Raw genomic sequence first — 21,380 nt, 5'->3', positions numbered from 1 at the left:
CTCTCTTCTCCAACAAATTGCTCCTTCTATCATTTCCACTCTCACTAATCTTCAGTCTCTTCCTTTTTAGTGGATGTGTTCCCAGTATTTGCAAAGACATCTATAGCTTCCCCATCTGCAAAAAATTTCACTTGGTCCATCCATTCTCATTAAATTTCATCCTGTATTTCTACTCCCTTTCATGAGTAAAAGCCTTGAGAAAGCTATCTTGCTGCTTCTACTTCCTCTCCTCTCCCTCTCTTCTTAACTCTCTGAAGTTTGGCTTCTGACCTCCTTCAAATGAAGCTATCATCTCCAAAGTAACCAATAGTCTCTTAACTGCCAAATAAAATAGCCTTTCTCCAGATCTCATCCTTCTTGACCTCTCTGCATTCTCTGACACAGTCAATTACCCTCTTCTCTTTGATATTCTCTTTTTCTTTAGCTCTCTATGATATTGAGCTCTCCTGGTTTTCTTTCGACCATATGCTCATTCCTTCTCAGTCTCCTTTGCTGGATCTTCATCCAAAGCTCTTAGTAACTACTTTTTGAAACAAATAAGTGAATGAAATTAAAATGAATGAAGATGATCTACTCAACCCACCTGATTTTGCACATTCTCACTCAGGAGCCTGTATTCCAGGGAGGTGGGATCATAGAAGGCAGCTGTGAAGATTTCATTGGTGATTTTGAAACTCAAGGGTCGAGTCACATGGTTATAACCTGGGGATTGGTATACTGAGTCCTGTAATGAAGAGTATTGAGCAGAAGAGGCAGAAGGCATGGAAAGTTCAGTCCCATCAGAGGTGGGGCTCCATGATGAATCTACAGACTCAGTCATTGAAGGATGTGACCAAGATAGGTAAGGCGTGATGGTGGGGGTGGATGTCAAATGAACACTTGGAGTAGTAGGTGATAAGGCAGATGAAATGCTGGAGAAATTTTCCAGGGAGACCAGAGAGGTGGGAGATGAGTCTATTACACTAGTTGCATCAGAAATAACTGTCAACCCTGGGGCTAATAAGCCTGTTGTCAGAGTAGATCCAGATGGTAGAAATCTGGTAGGGTCAGATGTGGTGGGTTCTAGTTCTTGATGGGTAGTTTGATGGAAGGATTGTAGGGTGGAGGTGTTGATTGAGGGCTCGGTGGACATTGACGTAGATGAAGTCACAGAGGGAACTCTGGGAATTCCAGATGTGGTAGACTTGGATGCATTTAAAATCATTGGTGTTGATGGTAATAATGATAATGATGGTGGTGATGGCATATGTTGCGTTGGAGACAGTAGTAACAATGTTGATAGAGATGAAAGGATGGAAGGACTCCTTGAGCCAGAGTCTGCACTGGAAACATTAGCATCACTTGGTGGATTTGTGTCCTGTATCAAGATTGGTAGAGATCCTCCAATTAGAGGAGATTCAGATTCTGGCTGCCCTGAAGGTTCGGGAGTAGGAGTCTCAGTCTCTTTAGGATGAAGAGTAACCAGGACAGGAAACTTAGGTACCACTGGAGATGAAAGCTTAGCAGATGCTAATATAATGGAAGCAGGTGTGGAAGCATTTGACTCCAAGGTGGCTGTAGAAGTGGCATTCCTCAGATCACTTGCAGCCAGTGTCAGATGTGAGGAGGTACTTGCTTCAGCTGTACCAGGATTCTCTGGTCCTTCCATCAGAGGGGGAACAGATATGGATGCCTGAGTTGATGTGGAACTGTTGATCCCAAAAGAAGAAGCCGGCATTATGGTATGGGCAGGTAAGGTTCCAGTTGGTTGCCTGGCCAGTCCAGATTTGTTAGACTCATCTGGAGAATGCTGGCCAGATTCAGAGTTCATTTTAGATAAAACTCCCATAGAGACTGGTCTTTGAACCCTTGTTGTAGAGGAGGTTCTGGATTTTGATTGTGATGGGGTGGATATCTCTGTATCTACAGCTATCCAGGAGGAGGGTCCCTTCATATTATCCTCTGAGGAAGACTGAATTGATTCCAGTAGACCTAGGGGTGATATATGATGATGGATGAGGTCCCTGGAATCACGTGGATAATGTTGGGATGAAACCAAAACTACCAAGAAATCTGAGAAAAATGAATAGTTTTCATTAGTCTAATCCGGGAAGAGCCTGGACTATGAAAGAGCAATGATGATGATGGTAAAAATAACCCACAACCATCCCCTCCATTATTTATCATTTTCCATTTTTGTCATATTAGCCACTTTGATACATGTGAGATGGTACCTCAGAGCTGTTTTCATTTGCATTTTTCTAATCAATAATGGTGTAGAGCATTTTTTCATGACTATAGAAAGCTTTGATTTCTTTGTCTGAAATCTTTCTGTTCATATCTTTTGACCATTTATTAATTTTGGGATGACTTGTATTCTTATACATTTACCTCAATTCTCTATATTTGTGATGAGGCCTTTTCATTCATACTTGTTACACAATTCCCCCCCCCCCCCGTTTTCTGCTTTCCTTCTAATTTTGCTTACATTGTTTTTGTTTTCATGCAAACATTTTTATTTTATATAAGCAAAATTATCTATTTTACATTTTATAATGCTCTCTATATCTTGTAAGCATACATCTCTATATCCTAAATTCTTTATTTATCCATAGAACTGAGAGATGTTCCATGATTTCCTAATTTGTTTATGGTATCACCCTTTAGCATTAATCATGCACCCATTTTGACCTTATTTTGGTATACAGTATGAGATGTTGGTCTATATCTAATTTCTGCCATGCTATTTTCTACTTTTCCTAGCAGATTTTGTCAAATAATGAGTTTTTGTCCCAAAAGTTTGGCTCTTTAGGTTTTTTATATACTAGATTAATATGGTCATTTACTATAATGTATTATGTACCTAATCTCTTCTACTGGTCTATCACTCTATTTCTTAGCCAGTACGAGATTATTTTGATGATTGCCACTTTATAAATGTTTGAGATCTAGTATAGCTGAGTCATCTTTCTTCATATTTTTTTCATTGATTCCTTTGACGTTCTTGTCTTTTTGTTCTTCCAAATGAATTTTATTATATTTTCTAGTTCTTAAAAAAATTGTAGTTTGGTCTGTATAGCACTAAATATATAAGTTTTATCAAGATAGAATTGTTATTTTTATTATATTGGCTCAGCATACCCATGAGGAAGTAATATTTTTCCAGTTGTGCAGAGCTGACTTTATTCATGTGAAGAGTGTTTTATAATTGTTTCCATATCGTTCCTGGGTTTTTCTTGGCAGTATTCTACATTGTCTACAGTTGTTATCAATGGAATTTTTCTCTCTTATATCTGGGCTTTGTCGATTATATAAAGAAATGCTGATGATTTGTGTGGGTTTGTTTTTTTTCCTGCAACTTTGCTAAAATTGTTAATTACTTTAGCTAGTTTTTTAGTTCATTCTCTGGGATTCTCTAAGTATTTTATCATATCATCCATGAAGTTTGATAATTTTGTTTCCTTTGCCTATTCTAATTCCTTCCATTTCTTTTTCTTCTCTTATTGCTATAGGTAGTATTTCCAGTATTAAAGAATATTTATTAAAGAAAGGTCTATGATCACCCAGGAAGCAATGTGACTGACAAAAATAGATCATGTCAGATTATTTTTATTTCTTTTTTTCTTCCCCTGAGGCAACTGGGGTCAAGTGACTTGCCCAGGGTCACACAGCCAGGAAATGTTAAGTGTCTGAGATCATATTTGAACTCAGGTCCTCCTGACTTCAGGGTTGATGCGCTATCCACTATGCCATCTAGCTGCCCAAAGTTGTACTATTTAAAATGATTTAGGAGAGATGGCAGGTATAGCATATTTTCAGAGGGCAAAAAGCTTGGAAGAATAGCAAATTTCCTAAATTTTAGAATCAATATCTTCAGAGATATTGATAGGCTAGAAAACTGGGCTGAATCTAACAAGATCAAATTATAGAGATAAAAGTAAATTCTAGCATAAGTTCAAAAAATAAGACTTCACAAATACAGGATGTGAGAGGCCTGCTTACAAAGTAATTTGACTGAAAAAGAGGGCTTTAGTGGACTTCAAGCTCAATGAGTTAGCAATATGAGTTGTATGGAGTTATTTTTCAGTCATATCTGACTTTTTAATGACCTTTTTGGATTTTTCTTGACAAAGATAATAGAGTGGTTTGCCATTTCCTTCTCCAGCACATTTAACAGATGAAGAAACTGAGTCAAATAGTGACTTGACCAGGACCACACTGCTGGTGAGGCCACATTTGAACTCAGATTCTTCTGAGTCCAGGCTCAGTACTCCGTGCATTATGGCGCTCCCTAGCTGTCCCAGCAATGTGAAAGGTTAGCCAAAAATAATGAATCCAACCTTGGGCTGCATAGCTCCAAGAAATAAGATGACATAGCTGTTGGTCAGGAAGAAACCTCTGGTTAGCAAGATGGTGTGGAAGAATGGAACCTGGCTTGCTGGGTTATGGTAAAAGATGCTTATGAATTTTTTGATCAGGGATTAGATGTATCTAATCACTGCCAGGGAGAAACTACTCTTCTGAATTCTTAATATAAAGGATTTTGTATTTATTTTTATTTTATTTATTCATTGTTCTAAATGCAAAAGGGAAGAGGAGGATGAAAACTGCCCAAATATGCCGAAGTCAATTAGTTAGAAAAGATATCAGATGGCATAGCAGTGGAAGAGGAAATTATCACAAAGGAAGCAGAAGTGATGCTTCTGGCTTCAGATGTCTACATACTATTTCACAAAATAAAGAGAAAAGTCTCTATCCCACTTTCAAAAGCTATTTCAAAGGCTATTTCAAAAGGCTAGGATGAGGGAAAAGGAACCACATGGGCAAAAATGTTTGTGGCAACTCTTTTTGTAATGGCAAAGAAATGGAAAATAAGTTTGTGCCCAACAATTGGGGAATGGCTGAATAAATTATGGCATATGAAAGTAATGGAATATTATTGTTCTATAAAAATGATTATCAAGATGATTTTAGAAAGGTCTGAAAAGATTTACATGAACTGATGCTGAGTGAAACGAGAAGAACCAGGACTATAATGTACATAGTAACAGCAAGATTGTGCAATGATCAATTATGAAAGACTTGGTTCTTCTTAACAATTCAGTGATCCAAGTCAATCCCTATAAATTTGGGATAGAAAACGCCATCTGCATCCAGAGAACCAGGGAGACTGAATGAATATAAATCAATATATGCTATTTTCGATTTTTCCCCTTTTCTCCTGTTTTTCTTTTCTCTCATGATTTTTCCCTTTTGTTCTGATTTTTCTCTTCCAATATGATTCATAAAGAAATATGTATTTTAAAATTGATATACATATATAACCAGAAAAACAAATTTTAAAACAACAAAAGGTTAAGATAAGTATAACGTTTCATTTCCTTTGCTTTCCAGTCCCTTTCTCTCTAGCCCTCCTCCCAAAGTGTTCTCCTTCTTCCTTTCCTCCTGAATCTTTAGGGAACTGCTCAAGTTCCTCTTCCTCCAGCAAGTCCTCTGTGACCGTCCCATCCCATTGTGGTCCTCACTAACCTTCTACAGTAAAATCTTACAAATAAATCTTTTTTCCTTACTGACTTTTTCACTATGTCTCCTGTATATATTTCTAGCTACATTGTAAGTCCTATCAGGCAATGGCTGTCTTTATTTGCACTCACACTCACACACATCAATAGTGTTCTTTAGTACAGTGCTAGATACAAAGTAGCCACTCTATACCAATCAACAAATAAGCATATAAGGGCCTGGGTAAGTCACTTAGCCCTTTTGGACCTCAGTTTCCTCATCTGTAAAAGTGATCTTAGAAGTTCCTTCCAGTTTAAAATCTGTGCTCATGGGAGCATGAAAGAAACAAACAAACAAAGAAACAAAGGGGAAAAAAGAATATATGATCCTGGAGAACAGGGAAATTTTTTCTTTTTTCTTGGCATTTGTAACTCCAGTGCTAAGTACTGTGGTAGTACTATGCTAAGTAGAATATAGTAATAATTTAATAAATGCTACTTCTTGTTGCCATTGTTGTTATTTAGGATATCTCTGATTATTGGGAAGGTTTTTTCTAACACCAAAAAACTCATATCCTTCATCAATCATTCAATGAGGATTTACTCACTAAGTAATGAGAATACACAGACAAAAGTGAAATACAAAGATTAAAGTGAAATAAATTGAGGAGTTTACCTTTAACTGGAGAGACAAAAAGTACATATATAAGTATATACAAAATATAGATGCAACAGGAGTGATGGTGCTAAACTTTTGCTTGGGTCACTTCCAATGGCACGTGTGCCCCAGCTTCCAAATGTGTATCCCCTTTAGCAAGAGTCCAGAGCAGATCTGTCACTAGAAATGATTCAAGTATACACCCTGTCCCATCATCCATATTACAGAATACAGATAGAGATATAATATATTATACTAAGTATTATATGATATATAATACTATAATATTAGATAATATATATTGCATATATAATAGATGATGTATGTATACACACATATATATGTATAAATAATGAAAAGAAAGTAGTTGAAAGAGGAGGCACTAGCAGCTGGTAGGAGGGGATTCAGGAAAGTCTCTATGTTAATAACTGAATTGAAGGCTCTTATGTAAAATAAATGGGAGAGGGGGCACAGTTGGACTATAGTCTCTCTTAAGATCCCAAAGATTGTTTGGTAGCCCTTGGGAACTCAGAGTGAAGAAAAAGAAAAAGAATGAGCAGCTACCAGTGTCAGTGTTCACAGGAAGGAGAGATCAGTGTGTAATCAATACTCCTGACTGACTGATAGGCAGAATGATTTATTGATGAGATCCCTGGGTGGGAAAGCGTCTGGGATAGGAAAGGATGGTAGAAATTGGAGGTATGTAGGCAAAATTCCCAGAGAAAGACTTAGCCTATGGGCTCCCCCTCCCCGGGGCTCCTTGGCTATCCTTCCAGTCCCCTCACTTACCTAACAACAGAAGCCGGGCCATTGGAGCAGAGTTCCAATTCATTTTGAAATGCCAAATTGTCTTTTCCTTGAGCTGCTGCTGGTTAATATGGAGTCCTCCTCCTTTCCTCAAAGGAACAGAAAGCACATGTCTCGAGTAACTCCCTGACACCCTCCTCCCAGTGGCCCGGAAGAGGAGAGGAAGGCCTGAAACTAGTCAACAAAATTCCTGTCCCTTCCCCAGAAATGATCCAAGTTTCCCTTTCAGGAGCATCTGCAGTGGAAGGAGAACCTGGAGAAAACCACACTCAGCCCAAAAGGGTGAATAGCTGATGGGAAAATTTCAGGGACTAGGGAAAGCCAGCGTGTGAGGACAACAATCAGAGCTCTTCCTGGGGTCTTTCACAATAGATTACCAATCACTGATTGTTAAATTCAACCTTAGATGTCTCTGACCTTTGGGAGGGATTTTTCCTTAAAGCTCCCAGCACAGACTATGCCTGAGAATCAGAGAGTGTAATGGTAAGAGCAAATGTAGAGAAAATCTGGTGAGTTCTGGATTCAAATCCTTTCTCTGATGCAAGTCTCTCAGAGATTCTGTATCTTCCTGTAAAAAAGGAGCCTCTAATAATTGTAGTACCTGTTGTTGTAAGGTTGTTGTAGATGTGGAATGAGATTGTGCATATAAGGCATTTTACTGGGGGCTTTTTCTCAATAGCATTTTATTTTTCCAAATACATGTAAAGAACATGTATTTCAACATTCATTTTTGTAAAATTTTGTGCTCTACATTTTTCTCCCTTCCTCTCTTACCTGATATAGGTTAAATAGGTACATTCTATAAGGTACTTTGTAAACCAGTTAGTATCATTGGGCCATCCTCTCCTCCCTGGATTTCACCCACTCCCATTCCCAGAGAGCCAAGCCTACATTCAGAAACTCTGAGACTATCTTACGTTAGTGCTAGTCTCCTGGGAAAGATGAAGAATCTCTTGGGATTCTTTAAGACTTTATACTCAAAAGGGGTCCCTGATGGTCCATCTTTAAAGCTGCCTCCTGGCCCTATCTTGGAAGTGGTTGTAAAATAGGGATGGGGTGGTCTAATAAATGTTTAGATACTTTAAAAAGTTCAATCTGTTGGACAGGACTCTCCTTAACAATGAGATGATTCAGACCAGTTCCAATAGTCTAGTGATGGAGAGAGCCATCTGCATCCAGAGAGAGAACTGTGGGAACTGAGTGTGGCTCACGACATAGCATTTTCACTCTTTTTGTTGTTGTTAGCTCGCATTTTGTTTTCTTTCTCAGTTTTTTCCTTTTTGCTCTGATTTTTCTTTTGCAGCACAATATTTGTAGAAATACGTACAGAAGAATTGTACATGGTTAACATATATTGGATTACTTGCCATCTAGGGGAAGGGGTGAGGGGAAGGGTAGGGAAAAATTTAAAATGCAAGATTTTATAAGGGTGAATGTTGAAAATTATCCATGTATATATTTTGAAAATAAAAGGTTTTAATTTTAAAAAAAAGCTCAATCTGTTTTATTAACATTTTCTCCATCACTTTTTAAGTCTAGCATTGGCAATCAATGAAACAAACAAGTCTTGATTTATAGTGTTTCTGAAGAATAAATGTTCACACTAAATTTTTAACCGTCAGCTCTTTGAAGATTTAAAGTTTTCCTGAGGTATAAATGTATAAATGTTCACACTGAAATTTCAGCAATCAGTTCTTTGGAGCCCAGCTGAGCTGACTTCAAAATACCCTTAAAAGGGGCTCCTAGCTTCTTCCCAGGAGTTTCCTTTTTCTTATCCACAACCAGATCCCATTTCTAACTAAAGATTTGCCTCCAGTAGGCTACATTTCTCTAGTCTAGGGAAAATATTAAAAGTTCTATTGAATGTTGGCTACACAGTGGAGAGGGGGGAGATCTGTTGTGGGGGAGGTGGGGGAGATGAGTGACAGGAGATAAGGGAGCAGAGGACTGTGACTGCCAAGTGTCTCTCTCCCAAGCCAAGTTCAGCAAGCTGGTATCAGATCCCCGCCTCCAGTGGTGGCAAGCAGACACATTCCTGGCTGGATTAGCCCTATCCAGGCTAGGAGGAGAGAACTGCCCCAGTGACCCGCCTTGTCACCTGAGAAGCTGGTATTCTCTGCTCAACATCATCTCCCTCCAGTCCCATCTGTACTCCTACTCCTTCCCCTGTCCTTCTTCCCTTCTCCTTTTCTTCTTTTCCAATTCAGCTTCCTTGTAAATTTTCTCTGTTCTCCCCTCCTCTGCCTTTATCATTTCTCTCTCCCCATATCATTTCCAGTCTTTCTGCCCATGGGTCTTTCTGTCCCCCCTCTCTTATTCTTGTTCCTCGACCTTCTCTCCATCTCTTCTTCCCCCTCTCCCCCCCCCACATGCCTCTTCCCTGTCCTTCCCATGGCTTCTTCTTTTTGTCTGCCACAGATACAGAAGGGGCCAGAGCTCCCATTAAAGGAGGCAGGAAGAGGGAGGAAGAGGAGGGGGAAGAGAAGGGAATAGAAAAGGGATGAGAAGAATGAAGAGAAGAAGGACTTGTCAGGGGAATTCAAATTTTCAGCAGGGGCTGAGTCAAAGTTACTGTCTCTAGCCTTCCTTTATGTCCCACTTTCCCACCCTCCACCCTGATGCAGGTCCTTGTTAACCTGGTATGTCTTTAGTCCCAAAGAAGTGGCCATATCGATGAATCATGTGTTTTCATCCTACCATCACCCTTGGGGGACAGGCAGGGAAGAGACAGAGATAGAGAAGGGAGAAGGGAGAGAGAGGGGGAGGAAGAGAGGGAGGGAGAGAGAGGGGAGGATGGGGAGAGGGGGAAAAGGAGAGAGAGAGAAAGAGGAAGAAGAGGGAGAGGGAGACAGAGAGGAAGAGGGAGGGTTTATCAATTAGCAGTGGTCAAATAAAGATCCAAATCTTCTTTGGAGAAGAAGGAAATCCCTGGGGAACTTGCAAAAAGAAACCACATTTGAAAAGTCACCAAGGATACCCATTCCTGCCAGGATCTTTGTGCATTTAAAAACCTCATTCCTCCTTTAGCTGATCTTAGCCCTCCATCCTTTCCTCCTAAATTTCTGGCAAGGGAAAGAGAGGGGAGGTCCCCATATACTGCCTTCCTATTTGATGGCCCTTTCCTCCCTTGGTGATTCTCCCTTTCCCAGAATCCCCTCCTCTCACCTACCAAAGTCTGCTCTGACAAAGGAATCCTCTGAATTCATTCAGAGGAAAGTATAAGTAACTGAGAACAGCTTAGGTGGGAGGTGGGAATATGTCCATTTTGCCCAAGGAGTGAAGCTCCAATGGGTAAATTTCAGGGTCACCTACCCAGGTAGGTGAGTATGAAATTCTGGCCAGAAAGATCCTCCCGGTGGCCCCCTCTGCCACAAATCATACCACATAAAGAATCAGCTGTTCTGTCTCTGGCTAAGATCCTCCCTATCTCAGGGCCCTATCCTGGATCACTATCAAATACTCCTATGGTCTCCTTGTATTCTTAACACACTTCTAGTAGGAATGGAAAAAGGCTGAGAGTCAAAGGCCAATTCCCAATGGATCTCTCCAAGTTTCCCCTAGCTAGGAATCCCCTGCCCTGGGGCTCTCCTCTCTGCTATCTTTTCAGACCCAGCTCTCCCTGTCTCGGACCTCTCCTCTGGCCTGGATTTTCCCCAGCCAAGGACCTCCTCCCCCAAGTCTACTTGGACCCAGGTCTCCTCTTCCCTCACCTGGGGTGGCCTGGGGGAACAATGAGTCTCCTGCTCCGAGAAGCGTCTCCCTACTCCGAGAAGCGTCTCCCTACTCCAACACCCGGAGAGCCAATTCAGCCCAGCCCAGATGAGCCATCCCTTAAATGAGGAGGGGGTGTGGCAAGGGAGAAAGGGAGGAAGGGAGGAGGCTGCCCGTGAGCCTTTACACTCACCCTCCACCACCCCCCCTCATTCTTGCCTCCCACCCCACGGATCTAAGACTCTTACTCTCTTCTGGGTCCCACCCAAGAGGAGGAGCAGGTGTGATGCACCTGTCTGATTCTGGGGAGCCAGTCAGGTTTCGGTTACAGCTCTGTTTCCAGTCTAAATATCAGAAGGGAAAGCAGAAACAGAGGGATGGTGCAGTGAAGGGAGAAGTCTGTCCGATGAGAAGTCAGAGAACCTTTGTGCAAATACCAGCTCCACGGTGCGACCTTAAACAAATCACTTCTCTGGGCCTCAGTTTCCCCATCTGTCAAATAAAGGGAGGTGGGCTATATGACTGATTCCTGAACTCCTGGGGAGAGGAGCGAATAAAATTTATACAGCACCTTCGCTAAGCACTTTTCCAAATACTGTCTCATTTGATCCTCACAACAACTCTGTGAGGCGGCAACAACAAGATCATACAATGATCACTTCTGGTGGACGTGGCTCTCTTCAGCAGTGAGATGACTCAGGCCAGCTCCAATGGTCTTGTGATGGAGAGAGCCATCTGCACCCAGGGAGGGGATTAAGTGTAGATTACAACATAGTACTTTCACTCTTCTTGTTATTATTTGCTTTCTTTCCTTTTTGAGCTGATTTTTCTTGAACAGCGTGATAGTTGTAGAAATTTGTATAGAAGAATTGTACGTGTTTAACATATATTTGATCACTTGCCCTCTAGGAGAGGGGATGGGGGAAAGGAGGGGAAAAAATTGGAACACAAGGTTTTGCAAGAGTGAATATTGAAAATTATCCATGTATATGTTTTGAAAATGAAAAGCTTTAATTAAAAAAAAACTCTATAAGGTAGGTACTGTTATTATATCCATTTTACAATTTAACAAACTATAACTACAGTGATTTGCTCAGTCACACAGCTAGTAAGTATCTAAGGCTGGATTTGAACTCTTCCTAACTCCAGACCAAGGGCCCAGCACAAAGATGATGCCCAGGGCATTCTGGTCCAGGTCGGGACTGGCCATTAGGGGTCCTTCCAATAGATTCTGTGATTTGAACTTCTGCTTCTAAGCCTCCATCACTAAGCCATGGACTCACCCTCATGTATCAAGTGAAGATGGGAATTGGGGGAGAAGAATTAAATGGTCTTTAAGGTCCTTTCTGGTTCCAGGTCACACAAGTGCCACAAACACACAACTCCCACCCCCCAGGGCCATGAACCCCCATCACACAAGCCTGGGAGGTGGGAGCCCTGAGTTCTGCCTCCAGCAGCAGTGATGGAATAAGCCAACTCGTCCCTACTCATTACCTAAACCCCATTGGGACCAAGGAGGTCCATCTATGGCCGAGGTCAGAAGTCAGCCTGTGACTGGAGTTTGGGCTTGCTCTGTGGTCTGGCATAAGGGTTCATCTGTTTCTCTGCCAGGCTGATGGACCCACCCAGGGATCCAAAGCCCAGATGGTGAATCTGACTTCATTGACAGTTTCAGGCTTTATAAAGAGACACATGTACCCAGAGACAGCGGCACTCAGTCTTCCAATTAACATACGTTTACCCAAAGCATGAAAGACATTAAGCTGACCCTAAAATAAAGCAGGCTTCAGGTAAGGAAATATTAGGGGAGAAGCTGGAAGTAAAAGCCCCCTCGTTCCCCCGGGGCAGTACTGGGAGGATCAACTGTGGGGGCTCCCTCCGCTCTTACCACCTCTTACTGGGCTGTGGAAGGGATACTGGGTGAGTACAGACAGAATGATGCAATTGGTCCCCCTCAAAGGCACAGATGAACCAGACACTGGGGCTGCTGCTGTCTGTGAGCAGAGCCAGGTTTCAGAAGTGGTGGAGACTCAATGTCTCCTGGGCTGATGCTGAGAAAGGCAGAAAAATAAAGAAATGACAAAAAAGAGGGAGGGGAGCGGGATCAGGAGAAAGGCCCAGGGATGCCTTCCTGAGGCAGGATACAAGCAGGGGCCACTGTGTGCTAGATAAAGCTGACATTTGCTTATACACATAGATCCGGAGGGCCCAGGAGGCTTGGCTTTGCTTAAATACATTCTGGGTAACAAGGATGGATCTGGGGGGAGAGCAGCTAAATCATGTGAGCTAAGGAGGGGAGGAGAGGACACTGGACCCGGGTTTTGAAGGGGAGGCAGAACTTGGAGAGAGCTAGATGGATCAGCAGATAAAACACATGGCCTGGAGTCAAGAAAAGTCCATCTGGGCTCAAGAAGAGTCAGGTGGGACATTTGGGAGGAATGAAGGCATTCAGGGTATGAGTTGGAGGATGAACATTCCCAAAGGTCAAGGATTTATAATTCCAATCCCAAGGATTGGAATAAATGTGGGTGTTTGGAGGATGGGGAAGAGATCTGGCTGGCTACAGGAGGATCACGGACTGGAAGGGACCAGAGGCCATCCAATTCAAGGCCCTTGGTCAGGATGAGGAAGCTGATGTTCAGGGAAGTTAAGTGTCTTGCCCTAGTTCATAGGAGGAATAGGATTTGAACCCAAGTCCTTTGACTTTTGAGCTAGTGCTCCTGCCTCTAAGTAGAAGCTTCCTGTTACTGAAATATAGAAGATAAGGCTGACTTGGGGCTGGATTGTGGAAAGTTTGAACATAAAGTCAACAATTCCATTGTGTCAATATGTCAAAATAATATTTGTTAAGCACCTACTACGTGCCAGCCACTGCGCTAAGCCCTGGGAATACAAAGAAAGGCAAAAGGCAAAAGAGCTTATGCTCATATGGGGAGAAAACAAGAAAGCAAACATATACAAAGCTATATGCAGGATAAATAGGAAATAATTAGCACAAGGAAGGCATGAAAATGAAGAGGGTTTGGGAAAAGCTTCCTGTAGGGAATTCCGAGGTGGTCAGTAGGCAGAGCCAAGGTGTGGGGAACAGCCAAAGAAAATGCCCCTCCCCAACCCAGATGCAGTGTCTTGTTCTGGGAATAGCTGGGAGAGCAATGATTGAAGAGCACGGTGGGGGGGGGGGGTGAAGTGAAAGGGAACAAGAAAGGTAGAAGCGGGGCTGGATTAAAAGGGCCTTGAACCCCAAGCAGAATGTTTAGATTGGCTCTTGGAGGGGAAAGGAAGCCCCCAAAGTTTATTGAGGGAGGGGTAAGGGTCAGATCTACATGTTAGGAGAATCACTTTGGTGGCTGAATGGAGAATAGAGACTGGAATGGACAGAGGCTCAAGGAAGGCCGACCCACCTGCACTGAGCCAAGAGGAATAGATAAGAATCTACACCCTAGTGGTAAGAGCAGCAAAGAAGGGAAGGAGCCATATTGGAGAGATGCTTCAAAGGTAACAGGGATAGGCCTTGGCAACAGCTTAGTTATGGGGAATGAGAGAGAGGCTGAATCCAGGCTGGCTCAGACTGGGGAGATTCTGGGGAGGAGACTGAGATTCTGGGGAGGAGGATGCTGCCCTCCTTAATAACAGAGAAGGGGGGAGTAGACAGGGTAGGGCTTAGGAAGACATGATGAATTCAGTTTTGGACTAGTTGAGTCTAACATGTCTACTGCCCATCTAGTTCAAGATGTCTGAAAGGCCATTGGAGTTCAAAACTGGAGACTCAGTAGGGGAACAGAAAGGAAGGGGTAGGAATTAGAAATAGGGGAAAAGAAAAAAAAAATCAGTCTTTTCTTCCAGATAGACCTCTCTTATATGCCTAGGAGGAATAAACCATAATCCAATGTGGGGCATAAGAATAAAGAATTTAATGTTTGGGCTAGTAAAAAGGAACACACATCCCACCCCCAAAGTAGGGCTCACTTGGAAGGGGTAAGGAGAACGAGCGAAGCAGGAGATGGCACCCTACACATCACAAGATCCCCTCAAATTAATTTTGTCATCCAAGCAATAATTAAGAAAAATTCACTTATGTAACAGGGGGAATTAGTCATCTTTATGCTGAAGGATCAAATAATATAGCATGTAAAGCACTAAATAAGTGCTAAGGATGATAAGGATAAAGGAACACACATGTCAAAAATCTGCAACCTCTCAATTTGTGTGTCCTATGGCAGTGCCCTGGTTTTGCCTTTTTGTTGTTGTTCAGTCATTTTCACTAGGGCCAAACTCTTTGGGATCCCATTTGGGGTTTTCTTGGTGCTCTATCCACTATTACCTAGCTGCCCAATTATGACTTTACATTGCCTCAAAAATAAATTTTAAAAATCATTCACATTTTGGAGCTTACTGTTACATATCACCTTCAAAGTTGCCCAAAGGCAGCTCCTTTTTTTCGGTACCATTCCAGGCAAAAACAAGATTCTCCAACATCAAGGTGAGCTATGAGGGGGAGAGAATCTGCGTCAGGGGCTGAAAAGTCCATAACTAGAATATGAGAGTAAGGGATTGAAAAAGGAGGCCTCTTATAAAGATAGAAGCATAAAGTAAAACTGCTGTCAGGGAGAATTCCGCAAGGCCAGAGGCAACAGCAAAATGTGGAGATGTGGTGACCTTTCCTTCCCTTGGATGTCCTTGTCTTTCCATTTAAACTTGATGTTCCAAAACACAAACACACAACACACTCACACTTTTCCTTATCCACTTCCCCCAATCTCACGGTAGCTGGTAAGGGAGTTGGGCAGATACCCTAGAGGGGAGAATTTGGGTTTTTTTTTTCTATATACAGTAAAATGGCAGCTCCAGGACATTGTAGCCTGATCTTGTGAATGATGGAGCAGAAAAATCTCAATACAGTGTAGGGACAAATTGAGCCAGAGATTTTCTTATCTTTAGTCATTCAGAGCCACGGGCTGTGTCAGACCCAGATCAGCTTTCTTCCTGTTAAGCAAGGTTGGTTGTTTTGTTTGTTTTTCCAAATCTTTGCCTCATGGAGGTGGAAAAAGGGGACATCCTGGACATACATCAGAGAGACCTTGATGAGACCTTCAGGCCGGGGACTTGAGTGTAGCGACATCTGGTGGATAAATTGTGTTTCAGTTGTTCAATTGTGTCTGACCCTTCAGGAGTCCCTTTGGGGATGTTCCTGGCAAAGACACTGGAGTGGTTTGCCATTTCCTTCCCCAGCTCATTTGACAGATGAGGAAACTGAGGCAAACTGGACTGAATGACTTGCCCAGGGTCACATAAATGTTTGAGGTCATTTTTTTTCCTGAGGCAATGGGGGTTAAGTGACTTGCCCAGGGTCACACAGCTAGGACCTGTTAAGTGTCTGAGACCAGATTTGAACTCAAGTCTTGAGGTCAAATTTGAACTCAGAAAAATGCTCCTTCCTGATTTCAGACCCTGCACACTGTGCATTGCACTGCCTAGCCAGCTGCTTTACACTCCCTTATTGACTAATAAAATTACATCCTGCCTTTCCTGTCGGCTTCAGGAAGATGGCACGGGTCCCAGTATGCATTGTTTGGGGCACTCCAGTGTCACATAAATCATAGAGTTAGAGCTAGAAAAAACCCTACAGGCTACCGAGTCTGGCCCACACATTTTACAGAGAAGAAACTGAGGCAGAGGGAGGTTATGTAATCTGACCAGGGTCACACAGCCGGTAAGTGCCCGGAGTCGGCTTTCCACCTCACTCTGTCACTCTCCAGGATACCCACCAAGGGCGCAGACACACACACAGCTTTTTGGGGAAGGTCATGCATGAGTTACTGCTCCTATTTTATTAGTAAATAAACAAAGGTTCAGAGAGATTAAGTTATTTGCCCAAGCGCTGGCCCAGACAGGATGCACAGCTGGAGCGAGGACCTCGACTGCAGAGGTCACTGATGGACAAGGCAAAAAGGAAGCATTCTCCCTGCATTACTTCCTGTTTCTCTGAGTCTTATCTCAGCAAACTATAAACACCCTGATAACAGCCATGACCTCATCTCATGCTTCCTTTGTCTTCCCGACAGCACTCAGAACATAATGCGCAAGAAATGTTTGGTGGTACGTGGGGGACCTGAAGTCCATTGGGAGTTCATCCCCTCTCCCTTCACTTCCTGATACAAGACTCCATGGGGGAAGGGGCTCAAGTCTGATTTCCAAATATAATGGTGTGTTTGCCCCCACTGAGTCCAGTCTGAGGACAAGGGTTCAATATGTTTATCAATTATTTGTTAAAGGCACAGCTGGCAAGTTTACCTAACCTGCCAGTGCTACAGATGGCACAGTGGAGAGAGCCCCAGGCCTGGATCCAAGAACTCATCTTCCTGAGTTTAAATCTGGTCTCAGACACTTACTCACTATGTGATCCTGGGCAAGTCACTTAACGCTGTTTGCCTCGGTTTCCTCCTCTGTAAAATTAGTTGGAAAAGGAAATGGGAAATCTCTTCAGTTTCCTTGCCAAGAAAACCACAAATGGGGTCACAAAGAATCGGAAGTGATTGAAAAGAAGAGTGGAAGTAATAATACCTTAACCCCCATTCTCCTAGGGCTGTTGTGTGAGAAAAACACTGACTACCTCCAAGGGCAAATACCAGCAGTCTCCAGAGGTGTTACCTTTCCTGCATCCTGACACTCCACCCCGATCTTTCTGTGCTTCCCTTCATCACATTAGACATAGTCTTCCTCAGTGGCCAAGGATGCCTTGAATCTCCTTGTCAGACTCCCTTTCTACCCAATACCATGCTGCCTCTCACAGACATATGGTGGGAATGTTTTGAAGCTAAAACTTTACGTGAAAACCAAGGGACAGAACAAGAAAGAAAGAAAGAGAGAGAGAGAGACAGAGAGAGAGACAGAGAGAAGAGAAGAGAAGAGAAGAGAAGAGAAGAGAAGAGAAGAGAAGAGAAGAGAAGAGAAGAGAAGAGAAGAGAAGAGAAGAGAAGAGAAGAAAAAAGAAAAACAAAACCTTTGTTTAAAAAAATATGCATAGAGCACCAGCTCTGAAGTCAGGAAGACCTGAGTTCAAATCTGACCTCAGACACTTAACACTTCCTGGCTGTGTGACCCTGGGCAAGTCACTTAACCCCAATTGCCTCAGCCAAAAAACAAAAACAAAAACAAACAAACAAAAAAGCATAGTCAAGAAAAACAAATCCATATCCTGTCAAGTCTATAAATATGTTTCTCTGAATCCTAACCTCTGTCAGGAGGAAGGCAGTCTGCTTCTTCAGTCATCTGAATAGCTGGCCACTGCCTCATTGATAAAAATTCCTAAGTCTTTCCAAAACTGTTTTTTCAGCATTATTGTTATTGTCTATGAAATCAGTCATCTAGTTCTGCCCACTTCATTCTTCATCAATTCATATAAGTCTTCTCAAATTTCTCTGAAATCGGAGAACAATAGAATCCCATCACATTCATATACCAATAACTTGTTTAGTCATTCCCCAAACAATAGACACCCTCTTAATGGCCAGTTCTTTGCCACAATCAAAAAACCAAAACACAAAAAAGAACTGTCTTGTACATATACATTTGTAATTACATATATATATATATATACATATATATATTTGTTCATGGGAATGTTTTTTTCTTTCTTTGATCACTTTGGGGGTGTAGGAACACTAGTGTATTATTAGATCAAAAGATATTGTATCCCCTTACTGGGAGCAGCTAGCTGGCACAAAGAATAATTAAGAAGAGCTGAATTCAAATCAAACCTCCTACACTTACTAGCTGTGTGACTGTGGGCAAGTCACTTAACCCTGTTTGCCTCCGTTACCTCACCTGTAAAATAAGCTGGAGGAGAAAATAACAAACCCATTCTAGTATCTTTGCCAAGAAAATTCCAAATGTGATCACAAAGATTTGGATACAGCTCATCAATCTTTACCCCCCCCCCAAAAAATATCCTCATATTTATTAGAATGATCATTTCTTCTAGTCCAGGATAATAGTGTAATAATCCAAAGACATAAAATAGTAACAGGTTCTAATGATTGTATTTCCCTCTTTTCCCTTCCCATCACCAGGAATATATTTTCTAATAAGCCCCATTCCCCTGAATCGGAGAAAGCTGTGATAACAAAAGGCAAAATGATGAGATCTTTGTGCAAGTAGACAGATAACTATCTGTTCTCCTCTTCCTTCCCTTCATCCTCAAAAGAGGCTCTCTGTCACACAGGGCACCAGGAGTGGGGAGCTACTGCAATGAGGCTAGAATCTTGGAAATGGACACTACGGGTTTGGGGCACCCACTGATTGCCAAGGCTGCTTACCTCCATTAGCCTTGAGCTGAAGCCATTGGCTTGGTTCTCTCTGTTCAATTCAGTTTAATTCTATAAACATTTAAGCATTTTCTAGATGCTTTTTACTGAGGAAGATCAATTCATCAACATTCACTTACAAAGCTTGTCCTAAGTACTGTGCTAGACATTAGGGATCCAAAGATAAAATAAAACAGTCCTTGCCCCCTAGAAGTTCCATTCTGTCAAAGGAGACGAGATATATCAATGTATATGAAATATATATTTACATAATTAATACAAAGTAATTTGTGAGCAGAGGAGTAAGAAGTAAGAAGAATGGACATCCCAACAGTATGTAATTAAGTAGATGGGTTCTTGGGTGATGTCTAAGTCACAGAGAAGCACATTTCTAGCCCAGAATTCACAACAACAGAATTTGAAACCGGGTCTTCTTAACCCACAGGCCAGCTGGTTGTTAAAATTGATCCTTACTTGTGGTGACATTTTCACCTATAGCTTTAAACTCAGATTTTCTCCCAAGCAGCCATTTGGCTCCATCTCTGAAGCCTGATCTCTGACCACCAAGTTTTTGTCTCTTTCTGCTTCCCAGTCTCTCTCCCTTTGCGCCTTCATGGCCAGAGAGCATGTTCCATGCCTGTTTCCTTCCTCACCCCTGGGTGCGTGAGCAAACTGGAGGGGATCAGCAGGGACCAGCTCCCCCCAAGTTCTCTGGAATGACTCAGCACTCAAGGGTTGTCCTCCCCCCCCCTCGCCCCCCGCAATGGATAGAGAATGACCAAAGGTCTTGAAATGTAACATGGGATCCCAGAATTTCCCAATGGGAATCTCAGAAGCCATTTAGATCAACTCTTCCCTGAAAAAAAGACCACTCAAATGAGAATAAATCTATCTATTCCAATACAATGTGTTCCAATCTTGGACAGAGATAATTATTAGGAAGCTTATCCTAAAATCAAACCTCAGTTTTCTACCCCTTTGTTTCCAGTTTTGTTCTCAAAAATGGGCCAACTCTTACTGCACAAGACCTTTTATATACTGGAAGGCAGTAGCTATTTTGCCATGGGTTTTCTGAGTTCCAGACTAAATATCTCCCTTTCTTTTCATTGATCATTACATGGCATCAACTTGAGGCCTTTTGTCCTCCTGGTCACCCTCGCCTGGACATAGTCCAGCTTATCAGTGTCCTCAGTAGAAGGCAGCACCCAGAACAGAACACAATACTCCCCAAATACCGTGTTCTCTCTGAGCCAGATAGATATCATTCCCATTATAGGATGAAAAAGGTCCTGCTTGCCCTTGTCTCTCTTCTTAGCCCCCCATTGATGAGCGATTACACAGCAGTGACACAAGAACCCTGGCCTTGAGCCCAGCAAGCATTGGGAGCCTCCAGAGGTATTGCCTTCCCTGCTTCCTGACACTCAACCCTGATCTTTCCATGCTCCCTCTCCCATGTTATACATGCTGGCATTTCTCCCATCATCAGGAGGGTGATGGGGTAACCATTAGCCATTCTATTTCTTACCCCTAAAACAAACTCAATTCCCTTCCTCCATCCCTAGAAGTGACCCTTCATCCAGACTACTGGAGAACAGAGCTTCCAGGAAAAGTCAGGACCTTTGACCTTGGCTTTGGTGACTATTAGCATTGGTGGCCACCAGAATATTCTCTTTTTGTCCAAGCAGGATATCGGACAAAAATGTGAGAATAGTCAAAACATCCCTGCTGCAACCAAGAAGCTTTCTGATTGGATGAGAATAAGCCTGAGACTGGAGGATTGGATTAACACACTCAGGTGGACAAATCCCAGAATGGCTATGCTTGTTCTGGAGCAGTCCTTGGGTGTGAGAAGGAAGGTGGAATGGGAGGGATAGGTGCTAGGGAGAGCGAATGAAAGGAGCTCCAGTCCTTTCTAGGACTGGGAGAGGACTAGGAGTCAAGATAAACCTGGAGAAAAATACCCTGATAGAATAATATTAAACTATTAAGCACCATTCAGTCTGGCACTGGGAGATTTCCTTTTCATCACATTTCCAATTCTCTTGCTATATATACACATAAATTATGTTCCATAAACAGCAAACAGATCAGTGTAGCTAGACTGCAGAGTTCAAGGCCAAGAATAATGTCTAAGAAACTTAGAGCTTTCTTGCCCAATTTTTCATTCTACAGATGAGAAGACTGAGGTCCAGGGAAGAGAGAAATCTGAACTCAGCTCTTCTGACTCCAATTCAGCACTTCCAAATCCCCAACAGGTGGAAGCAGATTCCCCTCCTTATTCTTGCTCATCCCTGACTGAGGATGAAGATTGAGGCAGCTGGGATGGAGTCAGGTGTACCGGGTTTGAGCCTGGGGATGGGATGGGGGCGAAGAGTGAATGTGGAGGGTGGGGAAGGTATAAAAGCCCTGGGCAGTAGCTCC

The 21,380-nt window shown here is 42.4% G+C and overlaps 1 protein-coding gene across 1 annotated transcript in view; it reads right to left on the bottom strand.

Annotated features, from left to right (window-relative positions):
• LOC111718860 (taste receptor cell protein 1) overlaps positions 1-6,970 on the bottom strand; it is a 28,928-nt gene extending 21,958 nt beyond the window's left edge. Inside the window, exons 1-2 of the mRNA XM_023495539.2 lie at positions 6,928-6,970; positions 584-2,052 (exon numbers count right to left, since the gene is read on the bottom strand). Coding sequence (XP_023351307.2) covers positions 584-2,052; positions 6,928-6,970 — 1,512 coding nt within the window. The remainder of the gene's footprint in view (positions 1-583; positions 2,053-6,927) is intronic.
• Between the last annotated feature and the right edge of the window lie 14,410 nt (positions 6,971-21,380).

The sequence above is a fragment of the Sarcophilus harrisii genome, chromosome 2 (genome assembly GCF_902635505.1).
Source record: "Sarcophilus harrisii chromosome 2, mSarHar1.11, whole genome shotgun sequence".
In the NCBI taxonomy this organism is placed as follows: Eukaryota; Metazoa; Chordata; class Mammalia; order Dasyuromorphia; family Dasyuridae; genus Sarcophilus; species Sarcophilus harrisii.
Note: the sequence above shows the minus strand (reverse complement) of the source record. Positions and strands in the feature narration are given on the sequence as shown.